We start from the raw sequence: 25,594 nt of genomic DNA, 5'->3' as shown, positions 1-25,594 counted from the left end.
GCCTAGGCATTGGATTCGTTGGAGGTAGGTGCATTGGCATTGTGCCACAGTTATATTGGTGTTGTTTGTGATTCAATTTGGGGCTCCCACTGGTGGGGGGGGTGGCCGGGGTATGGTAGTCCGGGGGCGTGGCTTCCTTCCGCTGGTGGTGGTCCTGGTTGTGACTTGGTAATGCCACACGAGACTCCATGATAAGACCGTGGGGGTGCGGGGTTTGTCCCCGGCTCCTGCGCGGACCGGAATGAGGTTGCGTTCCCCTTGTTAGGTGACCTTAATTGGGTGTAGGTCTGAATTTCTATATTGTGTAAAACATAATTTTGATTGGTATGAGTGTAGCATTGATTTAACTTTAAACTCTTTCATTTTCTGAGACAGTCACAGTCATGAACGGTGTTGTCAAATCTTTACTAGGCATGGGGTTCACGCTTACGCGGTTTCGGTCAGTTAGTTTGAGGGAATAATTTAGGTTGGATGTGAAGATGTTCATTTGAGGCCTACGTGAAGGCGAAATTTGATTTGTATTTTACTGATGCAAATGTCTGCCGAGGCATTTACATCAGTGGCATCCCGACACAGGCCTGGCTGATGACTGTGAGATGTAATCAGTTAGAGGGTCTAAAGACGACCTCAGGTAAAGCCCCTCAGGGCTTGGAAGGGGATGTTGTGGCGACCGGTAACGTCACAAGGTGGGTGTCTTCCCCCTATGGGGTTGGGATGTCTTTGATGAGATAAATTTAATTATTGATTGTCATATATGTTTTAGTAGTTGACAGGGTGTGCCTACCCATTTTAATGATATATATAATAAGTGAGCGATGGAACACGCAAGCGAGTGTGTGTGGTACCACAATTATTTCACTCATGCTTTTTTTTAGGTTAGCTCTAAGAGCTAGTTAGGACACTGGTGACTAAAGTGTTTCAAGGCTCAGTGTTTGTGGTGCAGACATTTGGTCTTGTGCTTTAGGTTGGTGGCAGGAGAAATGCCAAGCAAACCAAAAATCTAAAGTGTAAAACTTCTACTGAATAAAGGATTGTCGAACAAGTAAAAAGAAGAAATACCTACATGTCAAGATAATAATTATATTTAATTTTTATTTTACTTTAAGTATTTAAAAATAAGTTAGGTAAATAATAATATATGGTTTTATTCAGTTTGAATTTATTTTTTTACATAAATATAAGACTAAGAATAGTTTAAAAATTTATGATATGGATTTATGTTTATATTGTAAAATTTATTACACCGTATATATAATGTCTTCCAAGAGTAGTAGTATATTATTCCCCACGGGCGTAGCCTCTGCAGCTTTTCTTCCCAATATGCACTGAGCTGTAGAACACTTTACACTATACACATATACTACACCACGAGCAGCACTACATAAATTACAACATACACTCTTACACAACAACATCCTACACTGATATTTCTTACATTTATACTCGGTGGTGTTGCGACATCTTACGAAACGCAACCGTAACCCAAGGTGGGAACTAATCGTGCCGATGGGTGAATGTAGTGAGTCTCAAACGATGTCTTCTGGGCACCAGGGCGAACCCAGATGAATTAAGCTCTAGCTACAGTACGCAAGCGCTCTGCTGGATTGGTCCGTTTTTTCGCCGGTACTCGTGGGGCCAAAATTTTAGTTCCAATAATAAATACTACGATGGTTGGTGGCCCATCTGAAAAACCCACCAAACCTAGTCTTATGAAGAGACCTCGGTCAGCTTTGTCTGACGAGGATAAAAGTCCTATTGAAGAAAACCGCAAATCATTAGACTTGAATTCTAAAAATATTAGATTCGTTCTCCCAAATAGACAGGAAGGTGGCCCCCTCCAAAAGGTTTCACCTTTCTTAATAAACAAAACTATAACAGGTGCAAGTGGTTTCCCGAAGAACATCAGAAAATTACGTGACGGATCGATTATGATTGAAACATTCAACGATGAACAGAGTCATCTATCTTACGTCTCCGTAATATGGGCAGTATAAAAATAAGTGCGGAATGCCACAAAACCCTAAATATGAGTTGCGGGGTAAATTTTTGTCGAGATCTTATGGATATAGAGGTGACTGAAATAACTGATGAGCTTCGTGCTCAAGACGTTGTAGAAGTGAAGCGTAAAATGAAAAGGCAAAACGGAATGGAAGAACCAACACCTTCTCTTATAGTAACGTTCAACCTTCCAATCCCACCGGAAAAAATAAAAATTGGTTATCTGTTCGAGTACGATCTTTCATTCCCAACCCACGACGATGTTTCAAATGTCAAGGGTATGGTCACACTACAATATCTTGGTCAAAAACAGAGATCTGTGGTAGATGTGCTAAGGAAGGCCACAATGATACTAATTGCCGAGAAGATGAAAAATGTGCTAATTGCAGTGGTTCGCATACGCTCGCTCCCGAGATTGCCCAACGTTTAAGGAAGAAAAGGCAATTCTCAGAATCTCTACCGAGCAGAAACTATCTTTTCCGGCGGCACGCAGAGAATATAAAATAACTGTTAACGTAAGAAACCTGGTTAAATCAGACGTGTCTTTTGCTGCCGTTGCATCACAACAAACTCCTACAAATTTAAGCAATCAGCCATGCGGATCCTGCAGTGAGCTAAAAAAACTTGTTCAGATATTATCTGATCAAGTTGCATCACTAACAGTCACTATTTAAGAGCTGACAAAGATGAACAAAAAGTCTTTCGTCGCAGTTAGTGAATCCAACCAACAGTGTGATCCCTATGAAAGTTCCTGTTCCCAAAGTTTTACCGGTGCGGACAGGGATTATCACAGCTGGCAGTAAGCCACCTAATAAGCTCTCCCTCCGTTAAGGGAACCCACATAACCACCCCCTCTGGGATGTCATCTGCGGCATCCCATTCTAATAAATCTCCTCCACCATCACTTCATATACTGGAGGATATGGTTAAAGAACAACCCGACCCCAAGGCATCGGAGTTCTTTAAAATAAAAAAAATAAAAACCGAATCATGTACAACTAATTTTTATATAGTTTCCTGAATTTATTTTTTTACACTTATGAACATTATTCAGTGGAATGTTAGGGGTCTTCGGTCCTGCATTGAAGATATTAGAGTACTGGCGCACGCACATAATCCACTAATCATGTGTTTCCAAGAAACACATCTCCTACAACATGACCAAATAACACTCAGAGGGTACTTCTGCGAGAGATACGACTGTCTAGTAGACAGTAGAGAGAGTGGTGGAGTGGCTATTTTCATGAAGAATGAGGTGTCGGCTACAAGGATTCAACTAACCACTCTCATTCCTGCTGTTGCAGTAAATGTCTCTATCCCCTTCAAATTGCATATCTGCAATTTGTATCTCTCACCGAACACTGAGTTCAGTGCTCTAGATATCTCAAATCTCTCTCTCTCTCTCTCTCTCTCTCTCTCTCTCAAATACCATCTCCATCTTAACAGTAGGAGACTTCAATACCCACCATATTTCCTGGGGCTCAACCTTCTGCTCCACTCGAGGAAATATGATAAGCAGAGTGAGACAAGACTTAGACCTTCGTATACTGAATAATGGATCACACACATTCATGTCTTTATCATCTGGTACTGTATCTAATATCGATCTCTCCATATGCTCACCGAATTTACTCCCTCATTTTAATTGGTCTGTTTGTGATGAGTTTCACGGCAGTGATCACAGACCCATTACTATTGGTTTCGGTGTAGACCGTGAGGTGAAACGAAGGCCACGGAGATGGATTGTTGAAAAGGCGGATTGGAATGGATATTATAAAGCCTTCCAATCACAGTATGACGATGGTGCGAACATCCTTGACCAATGTTCGTCTTTAGCGTCCATGATACTTGAGAATACCAACAGATGTATCCCACAAACATGGAGTAATCCTAGATGTCCTTCCGTTCCATGGTGTAATGATGATTGCAAATATGCTATTAGGAATCGATGGCAGGCACTACGCAAATTTAATCGTAGGCCTACAACTGAACATCTAAATTTATACCGCAGGGCTAGAGCGGTATGCCGTCGAGTATTCTTGAATACTTGGCTAAGAGGAAGTGGTGGACGAAATACGTGAACACTATCTCACGCACTACTCCCACGTCTACTGTGTAGAAAAAAATTCGTCCAATTTTCGGATCACCGAAACAATCTATTCTCGGTCTTATTGATGAAGGAGAACTTCTTTCATCATCTTCGGCTGTGGCAAATACTTCAGCAAAATCTTTCCGCTCGGTGTCTCTCACTTCATCATATAACAACGATTTTCAACGGTACAAGATACAGATAGAAATATTATCGTTAAACATTGGTGATTCGGTCGGTGAATTAAACGCCCCGTTCATACTTAAGGAATTGTTACATGCACTTAAAAACTCACCTGACACTTCCCCTGGACCGGACAACATTCGCCTTGGTATGCTTTCACACCTTCCTAATTCGGCACTACAACATCTTTTGAATATTTATAACGGTTTATTCTCCGAACAAGTCTTCCCACCCGGCTGGTCGGAAGCATTTATTATACCAGTACTAAAACCTACCCCTCAAGCTACCGCCCTATTTCTTTAACAAGCGTTTTGTGCAAAGTAATGGAGAGAATGGTAAACCGCAGGCTTACATGGTACTTAGAGAGACATGGCTTTCTATCTCCAGAACAGTGTGGTTCCCGACAAGGACGATCTTCCATTGACCATTTAGTGTCAATGGAAACAGCCATACATAACGCTTTTCCAAACCGCCAGCACCTCGTCGCTATCTTCTTTGATATAAAAAAGGCGTATGACACGACCTGGCGACGTGGTATTCTTACACCCTCAAAGAATGGGGAATCAAGGCCAATATGCTTGCTTTTATCCGGGGATTCTTAAATCACCGAACGTTTCGTGTTCGTGTAGACGATTCGCTCTCAGGTAGTGTCATCTTGGAGAATGGAGTGCCTCAAGGTAGTGTATTAAGTGCCACCTTATTTTCTGTAGCCTAAAACAGTATTACCAATTGTGTGCAGGCTCCTGTCTCATGTTTTCTATTTGTTGACGATTTTGCTATTTAGATTGCGAGCCGTTCAACACCCACAGCAGAGACTCTTCTACACAACACTATATCTCACCTTGAAGCTTGGTTGCCGATTTCACATTTTCATCCGACAAAACAAAATGTGTAGTCCTTTCTCGGCTACGAAACCGTTCTATTCCGCAAGTTTTTTCTGAACGGAGAGATTATTTCTATCTCTCCTTACGTTAAGTTTTTAGGTTTATTTTTTGATAGCCGTCTTACTTGGGTCGAACATATAAAAGAATTAAAAACAAAATGATCCAAACTTTTAGATATGATGCCCAATTGGGGAGCCGATCGGTCATGTATAATACGTTTTTATTATTCCTTTGTTCGTTCCCGGTTAGATTATGGTTGTGTTGCCTACTCTTCAGCTCGTCATACCGTACTTAAAATGCTGGATGCTGTACATCGTGCTTTCCTTCGGTTTGCCACAGGCGCATTTAAATCAAGCCCTGTGACAAGCTTACTTATAGACTGTGGTGAACTATCACTTTGGGATAGACGAGACCAGCTTTTATTATCCAATTTTTCTTGTCTCAAAGGACAGCCAAATCACCCGGCTTTTTACTCAGTCCTTAGAAATTCTAATTTAGGAAGGTATGAGGACCATCCACGTTGTACTGCACCTGTAGGTGTCCGTACCTGATGTCTACTGCAGCATATAAATTTTGACACACCGTTATTCTTTCCAACGTATCCGTGCTCATATCCTCTGTGGGGAATAAACCTTATAAATTTTACGTTTGACCTTATGATATACAATAAACAATCAACACTACCTACTATCTTCCAGCAATTGTTTCAGTATGTTCTCTCCAAGATGAACCCAGACGCGGTGGTATACACTGATGGATCGAAACAAAACGATACCGTTGGTTGTGCATTTGTTGTCAATGATAGAACTTATATGTTTGGTCTACCTGGTATTACGAGTGTGTTTACCGCTAACTATACGCTATAAATAAGGCTCTAAATATCATTAACCCTAAGTATAGAAAAATACTTATTTGCAGTGACTCGTATAGTGCTCTCCAAGGCTTAGAAAACTTTTATTCCAGACATCCTATCGTCATCGAAATTTACAACGTAATCGCCGAGTTGAATAATCGCAACACAGAAGTAAGTTTCTGCTGGGTCCCTACCCATGTAGGGATTCCAGGTAATGAACATGCAGATTCTGCTGCCAAAGAAGCATGTAATCAACCTCCTTTTACCACCCGAGTTGCTACTTCTGATTTTATTTATGTAAAACAATCTCTAAGAGCAAAGTGGCAAGGTGACTGGACGGCTACCATTGATAATAGACTCCGGCAGATAAAAGATTCTGTGTTGCCATGGTACTCCTCATGCAGAAAAAATCGTCATGAGGAAGTAGTACTCTGTCGATTGCGGATAGGACATACGAGAGTCACACACGAGTACCTGATGTCAGGAGGACACGCAACCCTTTGTGCACGATGCAACTGGTGCATGACTGTGAGCCACATACTTATAGACTGCATATGTTATGCGGCGTTGCGTTGTAAATTTAATCTGCCCAGAAACATCTGTGGTGTCTTGTGCAATGATAATGAAGTTTTAAACGGGATGTTTCTATTTTTTCATAGTGCTGGGTTAATTTAAAAAAGAATAATATTGTCGCGTATATTTTTTGTGCTGAAAGAGTTTTTAATACTTAATTTTTTAATTTACTTTTAATTTTTGTGGTTCTGTGTTTTTGATTTTGTTATCCGAGTAGGGAGCCTTTTACACTCCCTATCGGAATTTGTTAAATTTTATATAGTTTCTTATTATTTTTGCTTTTATGTTTTAAAGATCGTCTGTAATATTAGTTGTAAGATTTTAGTGGTATTAGTTGTAAGTTTTTTAATGATATTAGTTTTAAGTTTTATTTAATTTTGTTATTTTAGTTTTTAACCTTGTTTTAAGTTTTATGTTTTTTCTTTTGTTAGAGTTTTCTTTTTAGTACTTTTGTTATCCGAGAATGAGCCCTTTACACCCATTTCGGACTTTGTTAAATTCTATTTACTTTGGTTTTATTTTAGATTTTATCTGTGATATTAGTTGTAAGTTTTATTTATCTTTTAGATTAGCTTTAGTTTCTTTTATTTTTTATAAAAAAAAAAAATTTGAGCGATGAAAACGAGTAGGCGTTTTTCACCCTCAAAAAAAAAAAAGTAGTATATTGTAGCCCCACACTAAGCAATCATCGCCTAGATCTGATCTGTGCCAATTCGACTAGGACAAGTTAAACCTCTGTAATGAATGCATCACTAGTTTAGTGAAGATAAGTGGTGATTTCACTTCAGGTGATCACCAAATAGTACAAGTTGTTTAAAAATAGATATAGAAGATAATTATAGCAGTCAAATTCACAATCTGTGATGGTGGATGACAACATTGAGCCCATTCACAAATTGTGACTTATGAGTAAGCAAATCAAAGTGGACAAAATTGCACCCAAATCAGGCATATTGTAACCCACCAGGTTGGTCTAGAGGTGAACGCATCTTCCCAAATCAGGTGATTTGAAAGTCGAGAGTTCCAGCGTTCAAGTCCACAATACCATCTCTGATCATCTGAATTATCAAAAAGTTTATGGTGGGTAGGTGTCTCATTTATTTACAGAAGAACAAGGAAAAACATTTTCAAACAACTCTCAATTTTGAATTGTGAGATTGTCACAACAATCCAAAAATAAGATTTTTATCGTAATTGGAGGCAAGCGTTAGGTCCATCGTTTTTCACCACAAAACAATAATTCACTTAGTGGAGGTATTCTCATTCTCTATCTGGAAAAAAATATTGCTGATAGGCTTTCTCTTCCCTTTACGGCAATATGTCATGTTAATTTATTTGCATATAACAATTCTTTAACATGTTCAATTATTACAATTATGTTGGTTTATATTCAAATCAAATTCAATCTCGTCCATAAGTGTATTTGTAATTTATCTAAACGCTTTCAACGGCTATCATCAGAAAATATAATGCATTTGTTCAAATTAATAAACATGGTTTCAGTTTGCTTACAATTCAGTAATTATTTACTACATCAAACACTATTAACAATTGCAATTCTTGGCGATTCAAGGAAAGTCGTTAACCATAAGCAGGAAATTAAAAATGTAAATAAAATAATAAAGTGAAATGATGCAATAAAAAGCATCTGGAAATCATACTTGCCCTTAAAACATTATAGACCCAAACACAATTTAATTACAGCATTGATTCATGTACATTTTCATTTCTTCACATGTAAAAAAAGATTCATTAATGTAGAGAGAAAAACATAAAAATATTTTTTCTTTCTACTTTAATCATTTTATTTTTCACTTACAATTTTATTGTTTGTGGATAGTTCATTATTGAATAAGGCAACAGAATACCAATTCACCCTTCATTTTCATCAATAAGCTTGGGATGAGATATTTGTTATTCTTGAGAATAGCAATGCCATTTTCAGGAGCAATTTGTGACTCATGTTTAATTACCAAAGATGATTACCTTATGACCTAACATATATATATATATGATAATTAAAATAAATAAAATATAAAAAATGATTAGTTTCAAATGATTTTTTTTCTTATTGGATTGCCGCATACCCACTGCCACTACTTATAAAATATAAAACATAAATATTATATATTTATAAAAGAATATTCTCTTTTTATTTATTTATCAAATTAATCATATTATCCTATCTTAACATTGTTGAGTGTAAATTATATAATGCAAGATAGAATCCATTATTAACAAATTAAGGGACTACATCTAACTTGCTACAAGTAAACATAAAAAAAGTAAAATATGGTAAATCATAAAGTAAAACACATTGTGGTTACAATGTAATCCTTTCGTTAATCTATTCCTTATTGTTATTCGTTCTCCAGAACGGGAAGAAACATCAATATACGTTTCGTAGCAGTAATCTAAGAACTTAATCCACTGTCACGACCTTTATGATCTTGTGATTGAAAATTCGTAAATATTACATATATATTTTAACATACATTTTAAACGTATGTAAAAAATACATGTACTGAAGGCAGAAAAATGCAGTCTTTTAATTTCACGCTTTCCTAAAAACAATAATAGAAGTACCGTATTAGTTTTTATGCGAATATATTTTATATAATACATTTCTTACAAGATTTCTACTTCTGGAATATCATTTGCAATTTGCCAGTTTTCTATTTATTATTGTAATTAATACATACAAACAACGGCTTTTATATTAATTGATCTTAATATAATTAAGTTTTAATTTGGAATATAATAGTTAAAAATAATACTAGGTATAATAAAAGTAATGCTAAGTATTTAAATCATGTTAACATATAATTTAACAAATTACATGATAAATCCGCTGCGAGTGCCACCGAGCCAGTGACTTCGCTGTTTTATGTTATGAGCTATGGAGGAAATAGGAATTATTTTACCAGAGAAGGTATATTATTTCTTTTATTTTTATTATCCAATTACATTTTATTCTTTAATTTGACATTTCTTTGTATTTAAGGGCTTTATTACAGCTTTGAAATAAGTTACAAAAGTTAACAAAAGGTATTAACAGTAGTTGTGATACCTAACCTCTTCATATATTTTATTTATTGAAAACGAGAATTCTTTAATCATTATTCTTCTAGATGTATTTACAGTAACTGTGCTTTCACAATTTTTAAACGAAATTTTTAAATTATCAGTTGGTTAAAACTCTATATACTTCATGTTTTATTTAATTTTTATGTTGTTTTTTTGCGTTACTATGAACATGTATAAACAGATTTATATACAAAAGCAAATAAAGTAAAACACGAGATGAATTATTTATTTATTGTGGAAGTTATTGTATATTATGTTTTTTCACTATATTTTTGCATGGTTTTAGTGAACTATTAAATGGGAAATTAGAATCTGAAAGTTAATATTATCTATGCATGGTGTTATTAGATGTCTGTAACTTTTTTCTTCCCAAAATCAATTCGTTGATTTATATTTCTGAAAATTTACAGGATGAAAATGGACAGGATTTGAAACCTGCAATTGGTCAAACAACTGGAAATGATGATGATCTTGATACAAAAGATCTATACACTAAATACAAGGTATGTATTTTCAATAATAATTTAAAAAGAGTAGTTATGAAGTATTATTAATTTAACTAGTATGTAAATGTATTTATCCTTTTGAAATATTCATGGAACACTTTTAACCAATAAGTATAAATTTCAATGTGATATGTTGTATTATTGCTTGTGTTAATACTGGTTAGGTAGTGTACACTTGTTTAAAAGTAATTTTATTAGCAGTGAATGTTTCTTTTATGCGATATCTTTTATTTTTAATTTTATTAATTGGAGAAATTTTTATTTTAGCTTTTGAGAAACTGAGATAAGCCAGAGTGAGGTGCAGTTGGTAGTTTTATAATTTATATTACTGTATTGTTATTGTAAAAACCCTTGCATTTTATAAAAACAGATTATGAAGTGTTTAGATTGCATTCATGCTGAAACAGTATGTCACAAATTGACTTTAGATCTTCAGTATTGCATGATATTTTAGAGTTTACTGAACAGCAAATAACATTGATATCTTTAAGAAGTGGTTGTACTGAAAAAAAATCTATACTTTTCATAAAACCAATTATTTAAATATGTTCATATTAATAGGAAAAGTTGCTCTGACCCATTTAGCTATCGCACTAAACTGGTTAAGAAATCTCTTCGAGAAATATTTTTGACACTATCAACAAGCAATCCAAATTTAAAATTAATTCCAGGCAGAGCACTGTGTACAAAATACAAAAACCACAAGATGATACAGAAAGTGAGCTGGAATGTTAAGATATATTTGAGCCTCAATGTGTTGTAGTAGAGTCTGTGAATAAAGCTTGTTCAGCACTTGGCATTTACTCCGTTAAGATTCAAAAATTATCAATCAGCTCAAAGGAACCAATTTAAAAAAATAAAGTTACAAAATAGCCAAGTCAGTTAGCAGTAAATTAAACTATTCCTTTGATTTAAATATTTCTACAGAAGAAAACAGGTTTACCACAAAATTATGCTGACTTAGGTAGGGAAAGAATTAATCATTAAAATGAAAACAGTTACATAGTCCAGGAAAAAATTAAGTTTATTACCAAACAGCTGGAGCATTCAAAAAATTGAAAATGAGTTTAGTGTTAGTCAGTATTTAGCCTGTCAATCCAAACAATTAATTAAAACAAATGGAATTTTGCCACAAATCGGCAAAAAGAAACCCAGTCATGTAATTGATAAAAATGTTATTAAATTTGTCCAGGACTTTTACTAGAATGATAAGCACAGCGGAATGATGCCAGGCAAGAAGGATTGTGGGAGCTGACTGGAAGAAAATTAATATTCAAATGCCTTATCTTATGTAACTTAAAAGAATTGTACACAGCCTTCAAAGAAAAACATAATTTAAAAATTGGCTTTTCAAAATTTTCTGATTTAAGACCTAAATTTTGTGTTCTGGTTGGTGGGTCAAGTACATTCCGTTTGTGTGTTTGTCACCACCAAAATGTATAACTCATGTTATTGCTCTAAAAATTAAAATTTGATTATAAAATTCTCCTTTCAGTCATGGTATATGATAACAGAAATTGAAACGTGTATGCTGTCACAGTGTGAAAAATGTAATGCTCAGATTACTACAAGAGAGCTGGGATGTTTTTGATTCTGTAATTCAAACAGTGGATTTATGTTGAATGTTGCAAACTAACTACTCAAATTCTTCCGTTTCATGAGTACTTAGATAAACTTAATGAAAATTTAAATAATCTAAAAACGTATCATAATCATAAAAGGTTTCAAAATTTTCCTTTTACAGTACAGGATGAAGTCCAGTCATATCACTGGTCAAAAATTTATGCCACAGTACATTCATTTCTCACATATTTTAAAAAAGAAGGGAAATTACAAAGCCAAAGCTACTATGTGATTAGTGAATACTTGTTAAGTATCACAATAATAGGTTGTTCTTCTGCTTCCAAAAGCAAGTTATAAATAAAGTAAAAACACTGTTACCACAAGTTAAATTATTTTTTTATTTTTCTGATGGGCTCTCAGCCCAGTATAAAAAGAAAAAAAAATTCATAAATTTGTGCTACCAAAAGAAGATTTTGAAATCGCAGCTGAATGGCGATTTTTTGCTTCATACCATGGAAAAGGACCATGCAATGGTATTTGTGGAACTGTAAAAAGAACAGTGATTAAAGCAAACCTTCAAAGGACAGTCAACAATCAAATTGTTCTACTTTCTGAATTGTACAATTATTGCAAAGACAATATTAAAAATATAACATTTATTTTCTGCTCTAATAAAGATGTTCAAGAGACTGCAGAATACCACAGTTCTCATTATCAGGTAATCACAATGTCCAAGAAACAATAACCTTTCATAGTTATGTTCCAACAAGTCAGAAATGTATTTTCTAAAGGTCTGGGCAAAACATCTGAATCAGAAACATTTTCATTAGTATCGGTATACAAGGACATTAGTGTTTCTGATTGCTGTATAGGTTTACCAAAGCCAAAATGTAAAAATTATATCTGCTGCTTATATGATGACAAGTAGTGGTTAGGCGAAGTCATTGAAGTCAAAGTACATGAAAATGAAGAGAAATATTGAATACACAATTTCCATCCGCAGAGTCCTGGTACTTCATTGAAGAAATCATTGAGGGATAATCAAACAAGGGTTAAACTGGAAAATATTTTAAAGATTCTCACACCTTCAGAACTTTTTCTATCAACTACTGGAAGAGGACACAATATTACACCAAAGATGAATGAGGATTTATCAGTTTTACTCAATAAAAAAGTGGCAGGAGCACTAAGTTATATTAGTGTTAAGTTTGTTATTAAAAAGTGCAGGATTTATTCATAACTTCCATTAGCAAGAGTAAATTAAGGTAAAAATGAACTGAACAATTTGTAAATCTATTTGAATTATTTATCAATTTGTAATTATTATTTATTATTCTGTAATTGACTTTGTATCATTTTGTAATTGATTATTTTATTAATTATAACTTTATTAAGAAACTGGAAGAAGTGCTGAAAATGGCAGTTTTTACCTGTTGGTAGTTAGAAAATAGTCTATCACTAAAGAAAAAATTTTTTTTTAAATATAAAAAATATTTTTTGGCCACTACAAGGTGGGTAGTTATATACCAAATATCATCAAAATAAAAAATAGTGATGCAGTAAAATTTTTGAAAATTTATTGAATTAAAATGGAATATCCCTTTGCTAATTTTTTATTTTGTGTTAATTTCTGTAAATGTTTGTCCAAAAATCATATTTATCTTGCCATCTGTTCTTTTTTAAATTATCTAGACTATTCTTATTTAAATTTCTAACATTCCATATTCTGATTGAAGAATGCTATTATTTTTATGATATCTAATGATCTCTTGTGTAGTATGTCTTTAGGGCATTGTCTTTGAATTGTAGGCTATTGCTACAAAAGAGAATGTGTTATGTTAATTTAAACAGAATGAGGAAAATTATTTCGTCAGAAAATACTGCTGTAATTTTCTATTGGTTTCAGCTTTGTAATACTCAAAGATTAAAACTGATTAACTATTCAGGCCATATTAACCATCAGTAAGTTTATGCTCGCATCCGTGTAAATTATTTATGGAGATGTAGTTTGGTATCTTCTATGGGATGGATGTGTCAATGTATTTAGATATGGATATATTTATATTTGGCAGATTATCTTATTAGTTTGGGCACTTTTTAGATGTACTATTCTCTCAGTTGTGCAACAGCCCACCTACCATGTCAGATACAGTGGTTGTTTGTCTGTGATTACATATTCAAATGCTTCTTATTTACTGCTATTATATATTAATGGTCTTTCTTCTGTCTGCAAATGACACGCCTGGTTTCCTGGAGATAGGCTCTTGTTCCTCTGCCTAGGGTTGGATCAAGATCTAAACTACTAGTGTGGTAGTATGAAATCATAGTTCAGATGTGTATTAAAAAGTCTACTACCCTTGAAAACAAATTGTAATGTATGAAAATATCTAAATTTTTTTAGAAACTGCAACGACAGCTGGAATTTCTTAAAGTTCAAGAAGATTACATCAAAGATGAACAAAGAAATTTAAAGAAGGAGTACTTACATGCACAAGAAGAAGTGAAACGTATTCAGAGTGTTCCGCTTGTAATTGGCCAGTTTTTAGAAGCTGTAGATCAGAATACTGGCATTGTTGGAAGCACAACTGGTGTGTATTTTTTATTTGCTGTTTTGAGTCGTTACAAGTGTTTTTTTAAGTAAAATATTGGTATTTATTTTTTTTTAAATATTGTATTTCATGAACTAGTTATTCTTTTTGTACGAAAAATATTGAAAATTCAATAAGAGAATTATTTGAGTAGCGTTCCTATCTGGGAAATAAAATTTTAATGGATTAGTTTTAAAAATTTGCAACAATAAATTTTAAAATATTTAAACGTGACAATAATTTACATATTTTAAATAAATATGTAAAAAAACTTTCAAGCCAAAGTACCTAAATTCAATAACATCAAAAAAATTTTTTTTACCCTGATGTGACAAATTTATTACTTGGTAGAAAAGTAAATTTTTTATTTGTAATCTTCTTTTATTTTATTATAATAGTCCATAGTGTAAATTGAAAAAACTGAAATTTGAAAAAATCATTTTAATTTTTCTTTTGATTACAAAGCTCCTAAAAAATGTATTTTTTAATTTTTTTTATTTATCTATTTCTTTTTATATATAAAACTAGTCGGTGAGGGCTTGCTTTTCTCACCCTTCCTGTTTAGTGTTTGATATCCTCATGGTTGTGAGAATAATACTAATGAATAACAATTTAAAGTCTGAAAAGCTCTTTTTCTTCCAATGTTTTTCCCATTGTAGAAGCTCTAATATGCAACTGTTGTAGACGAAGCTATAAGTTTAGTGGGTGTAGTGCTCTGTCAGCAGCTCATCTAGAATCACATTTCATGTTTTAGAAGACCAAGGTGTTCTTATTATTCATAAAGCAAACTTTGAATAATAAGAAAGGTTTATGTATTTTTTTAACTTTGATCGATAGCCAAAATAACAATCAAAATCAATAAAACTTTGCTAAATGTGCTTATTTAAGATATAATAAACTAATAACATTTTTTAAATATTAAATTACAGATATTCAATAAAGAAAAAATTAATTATTTTATTTAATGATATCTTTAATATCTTAACTCTTATTACGAATATTCTGATAATTTTTAAAGGTAATTAAACCAAGCCTAAATCTGCAGTTTTATTAAAATCTGTCTAGTAGTTATTTTATAATGCGTGCACAGAGGGATGACTCTAGTTATCATTTTATTATTTATATATTTTTTTTTGTGAGGAGGGGAATAACAGTTACATATGCTAAGGGGCAGTATCAGACTTGTCACAAGTACTGCAAGGTGTTAATTAAAGTGTGTATGTGTTCCTGCGCCCTACCGACTAATAACCTAAACCCCCTCACCAACTTCCCCCGTCTGGGGCAAGACTGGCATTGAAGCATTACCGCAGCTCCAGCAGGAGCCTTTGGGCTCAGGGGATTCAGAGTCCCTGTGCATCATCACTGTCGCTGATTGACGCAAGCGCAGTGACAGCTCAGCAGGGAGTTGGCCTTTTACCTTCCATCCTCTGGTTGTGCTCTTCTGCCTATCTCAGAGGACTTTTCCCAGAAACTGTAGAAATCCTACAAACTACCCAGCTCAGTCTGTCATCATTCCAGTTTTCTCTTCTATTTCCTTCATACTGGGGATATTTGCTACCATACTTGATACCAGTTCTCATTGTCTAGTTTCTTTCACCATAAATTCTATCACATTTTCCGGTGACAAGCAGGCAAGACCCTAAAAGCATTCCATCTGTCACAAACAAAAAACACATGTTCCGGAGTATCTTCTGCTCCACAATATATACAGTCAGGTGAGGATCCTCTTTTGAACCTGTTTAGGTATGCTACAAATCCCCTGTGGCGTGAAAGGAACTTCGTGTGGGTGATGGGGGGGGATGACCCCCCCAACCAACACCCCCTCCAGACAAAAGGTTCAAGTCTGGGAATTAGATGCCTGGTCCAGACTCCTTCAGTTGAGACTTCCCAGGATGCCTGCCATTCTTCCAGCAGTATTTGGCTTGCCTGTTTCTTGGGAACCCCATCGTGAATTCTGGAAATGAAATTAATTCTGAGGCTGATCGTTGGCACACTAGCTATTACTTTGATTGCTTCCCTGGATACTGTTCAGTATGCAATAGCTGATGCAATTGCCAGTCTACGCTGGAATGACTGTAAAAGCCCACAGCTCCTGTTAATTTTTCTAACTTATCTCCAGGCCAGGGCCGCATATAACAGTACAGATGTTGCTACTGATAAAATAAGCTTCCTTATACTAGCTCTGGGTCCAGACTTTTCGGCATCAGTTTCCTTAGAGCAATCATGGACCTCTCAGCTTTTGCAACACCCTCCCAGGCATGGGTAGTAAATTTCCTGGATCTCTCCAAGTACACCCTTAAGTACTTAACTACCCTATTCTCCTTTATTATTTTTCTGTCTACTGCAGTAGCCATATCCATCAATTGTCGGCCAACCATTGGCAACATCACTGTCTTATTGGGAGCCAGCTCCATCCCCTTTTCCCTGAACCTGCCACTGACTCTTCTTATAGCTTCGTTGGCCAACTCTTCAACCCGGTTCTCTATATTTGCAGCCACCAACAGGATCAAATCATCGGCGTAAGCGACCATCTCAGAGTACCCCCTCGGTAACTCCATGGGCAGAAGGCTGTTACATGCCATGTTCCAAAGTATTGGCCTGAGGACCGATCTCTGTGGAATGCCACCGAATATATTAAACTCTTCCCGTCCTTCCTCTGTATCCACTAGTAGAGTTCGTTTGTGCAGATACCTGTTGATGACTGCCAACAAGTATCTGCTCACCCCTTTCGTTTGCAGCACATCCAACACCACACACCACCAAAACACTAGCTCACCATCACAGTTTCGCATGCGCTACATGGTTACTTGTGTTTCCCTTGGCGGTCAATTCTTTTATTTTATGTTCTTTAGTCAAGTAACCAAAGATAGGTGCAGCTATATACACATACAGTTATAGTGGCATTGGCTGTGTTGGTTGAACCACAGCACTTGTATACTTTCGCACCACTTAAAAAAATCGGAATTAAAAACACCCTAAAATAGTTTTGAAATATTTATTTGAACAGTATTTGCAAGCCTAGATCTATTGAATATGTAGTTTCCCACCAGAACAACACATGCCAAGGCTGCTTCACTATTCCATTTTTAAGCAAACCAATGATTACATATTTTAATCATTGCACCAATTTGTAAACTTTACTATTAATATTATGCAAATGAGGATCATATTCAAAAATAATTTGAAACTTTAAAGTGGCTTTCCTATATTGTACAGCATCATAAAATAGATTCCTCATGCTCTTCCAAAGTCTCATGTAAACATGATATAGACATTTGCCTCGCATCTAGATTTTCTACCAATATTTCATCTCTTCCGTTTCAGTATTATTTTAAAAAAAGAACTCTACAAATACTGCCAAAATAGGTAGATAAATAAAAAAAATAAGTTTGAATCAAATATTTATCGCTAAACAAATACTACTACCAAATTCATTCTCTGAAAAAAAAATGATGCGCATGGGTTTGTTAGTTTGTTGTCGTATGTGCTCAAATTTTTATTTTAGTTGCTACTGGCACAGAGGGGACCAATGGTGGTGCGCCGGGTGGATGCATACACCTCCAGGTGGCTGCACACGGCTCCCTCCACACTAAAAGCAAAGTTTTACTTTATGCTCTCTCCCTCCAGAAGCAGTCCATTGTCAATTAATTTACAGTTTATTTAATTTAATTTAATTTCTAAGCATAGATTATTTTTATTTGTATTTTTTTGTAATTATTATTTATTAATTTTAATTATTTAATTTTATTAATAAAATAAAGGGTTAGGTAATATTTACCAGTAAAAAAAAAAAAGGATTGTTTATTTAGTGTGAGAGAGCCGTTGCACACTGCTCCTGCTAGAAGCAGTCCGTTGTCAATTAATTTACAGATTATTTAATTTAATTTGTAAGTGTAGATTATTTTTATTTATATTTTATATTTGTATTTTTATTTACTTATTATTTATTAATTTTATACATTTCAATGATCAAATACTTATCACCTATCACAGAACCAATTTATCATATTATCTGAGAAATCTAATACAACTGCATTATGCTGATTACTATACGTATATCAAAGAAACAAATTAAAATTGTCTGATATTATTGAATATAACAGATAATATTGCAGGTAATATTGATATTATGCATAAATGAGCATGTTGCAACATGAATTTTCCTGATGACTGGAAATGACTTTAAGCGCCTGTTTATTACATGATCACTGCAGTTGAATGGTTCAAACAAGTCTGTTTCAACTATAGTAATAAGTATAAAAATATTCAAGTGCCAAGAAGGCAAGAAGCCTTTAGGCTTCTTGCCTTCTTGCCTTGGAGCATTTATTAGTCGAGTCAAAATGGTATCACTTTTAACAAGTTTTTCATGATTTTTGAAAGGTTATAACATTTTATTAGTACAGTACACAAGAAATTTTTTTATTTGCCATAAATATCTACAAAAACACTAAGTTGTGCAGATTGAGTAATTTATCTCACCATCTGAGAGTTACTTGAACCCAAAATTTGAATTTATAAAAAAAATTAGTATTCAAAAATTCATAAAAATTTAGGGGTAAGTATATCACCATTAATATTATTTATCGTAAAACTACTAACGTATACCTACATATAAAAACATAATTCAAACTGTGTACACCAACCTGCCTCTAGAAAAAAATTATCAAAAGTGAAATTTCACTGTTTTTCATGTTCAACTTTATCGGTAATTTTCTCATAGAAAGAAGATAGATAGTTAAATAAACTGCTGAACCAATCTTTTACCTTGAGAAAATATGAAAAGATTGCTTTTTGTTTCATCCTTCCAGGACCAATAGTTAATTTATTTATGATTTTTTCTGTAAACCCTTAACAATTACAAAAATAGGTGTGCGCATCATAACAAAAATGGCCGCCACATGTAAACTGCTTAAATAAAAAAAAAAAAAAAAAAAAAAAAAATAGTTTTAAGATTCTGAAACATGTAGGAAAGAAGTGGGTAAGTTACAATTTTTTTTAATTGGTCAAGCAACCAGCTTATGTTTTTTTGGAACAATTCAGATTGATTGACCCCCTATGTAAAAAGTTGCCAGAGCACATCCTATATGTCACCTAGTGGAGAGTCAACATACTATGTATGGAGATAGTGAAGCATTATCTTTTTAACATGTTTTTCTTATTATTGTTTTTTTAAGATTTTTCGACTTCAAATATATTTACAAACCTTCTCAGTTATGCCAAGAAAAATGGGTAAAAATTTTGTTTGCAATTAATTGGGTAGTTTTTTTGTTTATCCCTAATAGAAAAAACATTTTCTTCTTTATATAATAGTGTAGAGATATACTGTTTATTTCAGTAACATAGTATGTTGTTAATTTTTTTTATTAACCGTAGTACTGTAACAAACATTACAGAATGTGCATGGTTTATTTTAGTAACAGATTATATTGTTAATTTTTTAATATTTTTATTTAATATGCAGTTTAATAAAATAATTTAATCATGACAGGTTGCAGGATCTCACAAAAAACTACTATCGTGATAAAATTAAGTTAAGATATGTCTTATCCCAATATTCTCTAAGTGGTTTATATTTACAGAATTTAAAATATAATTTAGCAGTACAGAGGAATAATATGAATCTTAAAAAGATTAAGTTCAATAAAATAATATTTATATTTATATTCAATTGACATCTGCAAGGCTAAATTTGGATAATCAGAAATCCAAATAATAGGAAAATTAAAAACTGTTTATCATATGTATGGTAAATATCATTGTAATGTCTAATTGATATCACATTTAATAAAAAGACAATATGAACAAAATAAATGTATTTAAAAAAATTAAATACTCTTCAGAAAGAAATATCAGTTAATAAACACGGTAAAAACAAAAATTGATAAGAATATATTTCCTGTTTTAATTTTTTTAAGTGATGTATTAATTTGTTTTTTAATTGCTTACTGCAGATTTAAGCGGTCCATGTAGTTGAAAATTTCTGATATCAGAAAATTGGTGTCCTACGTACAAGTCATTTTGGTTGAATTATACAGGGTGATTCAAAGAAACGGGAAATTTTGAAAGTTGTGTTGGTAGCCATGGGCGATTGGTACCACTTGATAAGTGGCGCCAGCCTCTCTAACCTAACCTGCCATTTAGTTTTCATGGATCCTTGGAGTGGTGCGCAATGTGCATTTGCTATCAAAGCGTTTTAAAAAAACAGACAGTGTGGAGAATTTTGCCGTCATTTTAATCTGGGACGGCACGACCGTGTTCCATCAGCACATGCAATTAAAACATGGATATCTAATTTTGAGGAAACCGGTTCGGCAATGAAAAAGAAACCTCCAGGCCGTGAGCGAACCGTCCGTACACCAGAGAATGTTTAAGCTTTACAAGATGCTGTCACACGAAGTCCACATCGGTCAATCCGTCGTCTCTCAGCATCTTTACAGTTGCATAGTTCAATTGTTCGAAGAATGTTAGTGAAGGACTTTCAATACCATCCATACAAGTTGCAGATCGTCCAAGAACTGAAACCGAACGATGCAGTTGTGCGAGCACAATTCTGTAATGTAATGCTTTAGAAGATAAATGATAACAAATAGTTTGTTCACGAACTGTGGATGTCAGACGAAGTGCATTTCCACCTCAGTGGATTTGTTAACGAGCAAAATGTCAGATACTGGGCACAAGAAAATCCTACGCAGCTACACCAGCATCCGTTGCACAGCCAGAAAGTGACCAATATTTTTCAATAAAGTGACCAATTATTTATTTTTCAATAAATAATAGGTGTGCTATGTCATCTTACGGTGTTATAGGCCCTTATTTTTTTGAGGATGACAACGGTCTTGCGATTACAGTGACTCGGCTCGTTACGTAGCCGTGCTTGAAACCTTTGTTGTGGAACAACAAATGAGATTTCCACTGATTCTTAACACAGCCTGGTTTCAACAAGACGAAGCAACGTCACATACTGCATGAATATCGATGGCAGCTGTACGCCGATTGCTTGGATGTGTCATTTCATGAAATGGTGACATTAGATGGCCTCCCAGATCGCCTGATCTCTCAGCTTGCGATTACTTTTTGTGGGGTCACCTTAAAAGCAAAGTGTTCTACAGTAGACCTGCTACAACGGAAGAACTGAAGGCAAAGATCCGAGAAGCAATTGCGGAAATTCCAGTTGAGATGTTACATCAAACCACGAACAATTTAATGAAAAGACTTTGTGAGTGTTTACATAGAAGAGGAGGTCACCTGGAAGATGTCATCTTTAAAAAATAAACTAAAATGTATGTATCCTAAAATGGCAACATTTGTACAATTACATGAAATAAAATTCATTTTCTAAAAGAAATTTTTCATTAACGTTATTTAATTTTTTTAAATTTCCCTTTTCTTTGAATCACCCTGTACAATCTATCAGTTGTGTTCATTATTTTTACAGAACTTTAATTATGCTGGAAATTTCATTCATATAATTTTTATGACATATATACTAATTTGTTTGTATTTAAATGGTGGAAATGAATTTAAGTTTGTTGAAAACACTAAAGTTAATGTTGAAAATTTGTGTGACAAGGAATTTAACAGACCTTCCTTTAGGAGGTAGATCTGTTCAAAAATTTCTGAAATTTGTTTTTATTTTTCAATTCTGTTTAGATCAGTTTATAATGTTTAATAATAGTGAACCAGTTTTAATAATGTTATGTGTGTATATATCATTTTTTTTTTTTAGAAAATTGATCCTTTCAAGAATCATATTTCTCTGCACTATAGAAATTATATTAATCCGATCAACCTTAGTACAGAATAATAAAATAAAATAGGATGACACCTACCTTATTCCATAATTTAAGCAAGAGCGCTTTCACGAGTCCCTTGCATCATCAGTTGCTCTATATAATTTTTCAAATCATCCGTACCAAATTACACACTAAAATTGTTAAAAGATCCTTTACCAAATTAAAATAAAACGGAGATTAAAACTAAAATTTTTTAAAATTAAAAATAAAAATTGCATATCTCAAAAAAATTATTATTATTGATGTTAATTTTATTTTATTAAATGACTTCATATTTTTTTATTTATATATCTGCAATTTTTAATTTTAATTTAAAAAAAATTTTGAAAATATTTAGTTTTAATCTATGTTTTGATTTTAATTTGGTAAAGGATCTGTTAATAATTTTACATTTTAAATCTTATGTGTAATATAAGATTTTTAATTTTAATGTGTAGTTTGGTACAGAAGATTTGAAAAATTATATAGAGCAACTGATGATGCGAGGGACTCTTGAAAACGCTTTTTGCTTGAATTATGGAATAAGGTAGGTGTCTACTACTTCATTTTATTTTATTAATCTGTACTTAGGTTGATTGGATAAATATATATATATATATTTTTTTATTGATTTTGTGGTACTCCAGGAAACATACATATTATTATTGGTATTGATAAACTCTTGTAAGCTACTTTTTAACTCTTATCTATTTACTTCTAAAACTTTTCTATTTTCTGGTTGCAATGTATGTATGAAATAGCTATCTACACTTTTGTACCCAATATTTGACTAATAATCTTTATTGAAAGAAATCAGATTTGCACACTCAAAATTTTTACTGTCATCAACAAACTTCATGTAGTTTTTTTTGTGAATTCATTGAATCACCTTGTAGTTATAAATTTTCTAGCTAATTTAGTAACGCACTATTTTCACTCAGATATTGCTGTTCTAATCCCATTTGTTCAACGATTAACGTTTAATTTTTATTCAGATGAGATTTTAACCTTATTGGCCTTGCTTTTTAAAATATTTTTGAGAAATACTGAAGAAAGGTTTTATCTTATTTTATCACCCCCCTTTTAATTTTGAAATTCTTAATTTTTTAGGAACTTTTTTTTTCCTGTTTAGCCTCTGGTAACTACCGTTTAGATAATACTTCAGAGGATGAGGAAGATATGTATGAGTGTGAATGAAGTGTAGTCTTGTACATTCTCAGTTCGACCATACCTGAGATGTGTGGTTAATTGAAACCCAACCACCAAAGAACACCAGTATCCACGATCTAGTATTCAAGTCCGTGTAAAAATAGCTGGCTTTACTAGGACTTGAACGCTGGAACTCTCGACTTCCAAATCAGCTGATTTGGAAAGACGCGTTCACCGCTAGACCAACCCAGTGGGTTAATTTTTTAGGAACTACTCTGATTTCAAGCAAACATCAATAGCATTTTCTGATGGATGGTTTTAATTAAATGTTTTTATTCTCTGTAATATTTTAGGACTACATGTGATAATTTTTTTTTTTTTTTTTCATACCGCAATCATTCTATTCACATTGGCATTGTTGTTTGATCCTGGCCATTATTATTGAATAATTTGCTACTGATCAAGAATTATTTTTCTAGCAAAATGAATTTCAATTTTGGAAAGAAGAAAAAGATAAACTCAAGCCAGATATGAGTATAGTTGATCGAGGTACCTTAGCTGTTTTGCATTTTCATGATCAAAAACAAAAGAGTTTCTTTTTTGTAACTAATGATTATCACTTGTGTTCCTCATTATTTTCAAAATTCTCTGTTGAAATAATGTTTAACCTGACAGGCTATATTATTTTTGTAGCTTGAAGATATTTTTACCAACATTATGTGAAAAATGTATTATTGTTTCCACAGTGTATCCTTATATTTTGAAATTGACCTTTATAATCTTTTTTCAAAGGTTTTTGTCTTCGGATTAATTTTAAAGTTTCAGATCGATGACATTTTGACAGAGGTTATCGGATTAACTTTCCCCCAAATGTTTTCAATATATTACTAATGTGAGAATATTGTCATATTATTGTTAAATTCTTCTGCTGTTTCCAAACCTGTCAAACAGTGATTGGAACATTTAATTTCACAAACTCTTAACACGAGCAGTGTCAGATGATATTGAAGACCACCTCTCTACCGTTATTGATTTTCTTTTAACTGCTGATATTCCTTAAATTGCTTTACTTTTTATTAATTTATGTAAAAGGCTAATGTACTGGTTTTTATAAACTTGTATAATCATTTTGTGAATCTTCAAATACGTTTCCCCTAGGTTGAAGTATTAAAATCAATCTTCTCAATTTAACATAACACATGTTCTATAAGCATTAGAACACGTAGCTTTGGGATGTCAGTTTGGTGTCGCTGGCAATAAGATGGCAAGTTGGATTTAGGAGAAATAATAGCACCGGTTATCTGATATTGCAGTATTGCATCAGTTCTATTTCTATTTTTCTAATAGACCCTCTATAGTTCTAGTTCTATTTTTTAATAGACCCTCTATATTAATATGTTAAGAATGATACCATTACCATTCAGTATTTAATGTGTAGGATAATCGTTAATGTTATGGTAAGTATTTTAATAGCTTTTTCTAAAATAGTTCTAATATTTTATTTAATGTGTTTGGTTTCTTCCTCAGGTTCAAATTATTATGTTCGTATCTTGTCTACAATCGATAGAGAGTTATTAAAACCTTCAGCGAGTGTTGCTCTTCACAAACACAGTAATGCTTTAGTCGATGTATTACCACCAGAGGCAGATTCTTCAATATCTATGCTTCAAGCAAGTAAGTAATAATGAAGATTTAGTGTAAATGTTGCAATAATAATTACTTTAATGCTTAAATGTAAATTATAATCTTTTTTTGTACCCTGTGAAAGTGTTAACCATATTTTATGTTAATTAGATGTATAGTATAGCCATTTAAATCAGTAGTAGGTTATTGTTTAAAATTGATTATGTATTCTCTCTAATTCATCAGTTTATTAATTTAACTATTAAAAATTTAATTACTTTTGTTTGAATAATAATGATGATTTTTATTTATTTATTTATTTTTCTATTTAGATGAAAAACCGGATGTGCAATATGCAGACATAGGAGGTATGGATATGCAAAAACAAGAAATACGAGAGGCTGTGGAATTACCTCTTACACATTTTGAATTGTATAAACAAATTGGTATCGATCCACCTAGAGGTGTCTTAATGTATGGACCTCCTGGTTGTGGTAAAACTATGTTAGCAAAAGCTGTTGCTCATCATACAACAGGTTTGAATAAATTTTAATGATATAATCTTTCTTTTTAGTCTAAATTGGCTTATTTATGTAATAATTTATATAGATCTAGCGGTGTAATGAATACTAACAATTTGTTTGACTTTGCACAAACATGGCATTTTATCTACTTCTATAAAGGCAGAATGTGTCTGTCAAAAATATTTCAATGAGATTTAGCTCG

The 25,594-nt window shown here is 33.2% G+C and overlaps 1 protein-coding gene across 1 annotated transcript in view; it reads left to right on the top strand.

Annotated features, from left to right (window-relative positions):
- The first annotated feature begins 9,357 nt into the window (after positions 1-9,357).
- Positions 9,358-25,594, top strand: part of LOC142331170 (26S proteasome regulatory subunit 6B) — a 31,824-nt gene continuing 15,587 nt past the window's right edge. The window contains exons 1-5 of the mRNA XM_075376879.1: positions 9,358-9,512; positions 10,078-10,170; positions 14,138-14,324; positions 24,773-24,919; positions 25,201-25,404. Of these exons, the coding sequence (XP_075232994.1) occupies positions 9,480-9,512; positions 10,078-10,170; positions 14,138-14,324; positions 24,773-24,919; positions 25,201-25,404 (664 nt within the window). The 5' untranslated portion in view covers positions 9,358-9,479. The remainder of the gene's footprint in view (positions 9,513-10,077; positions 10,171-14,137; positions 14,325-24,772; positions 24,920-25,200; positions 25,405-25,594) is intronic.

Source organism: Lycorma delicatula, chromosome 10 (genome assembly GCF_047948215.1).
Source record: "Lycorma delicatula isolate Av1 chromosome 10, ASM4794821v1, whole genome shotgun sequence".
Taxonomy (NCBI): Eukaryota; Metazoa; Arthropoda; class Insecta; order Hemiptera; family Fulgoridae; genus Lycorma; species Lycorma delicatula.
The sequence above is the reverse complement of the archived record's forward strand: the minus strand, read 5'-3'. Positions and strand labels throughout refer to the sequence as shown.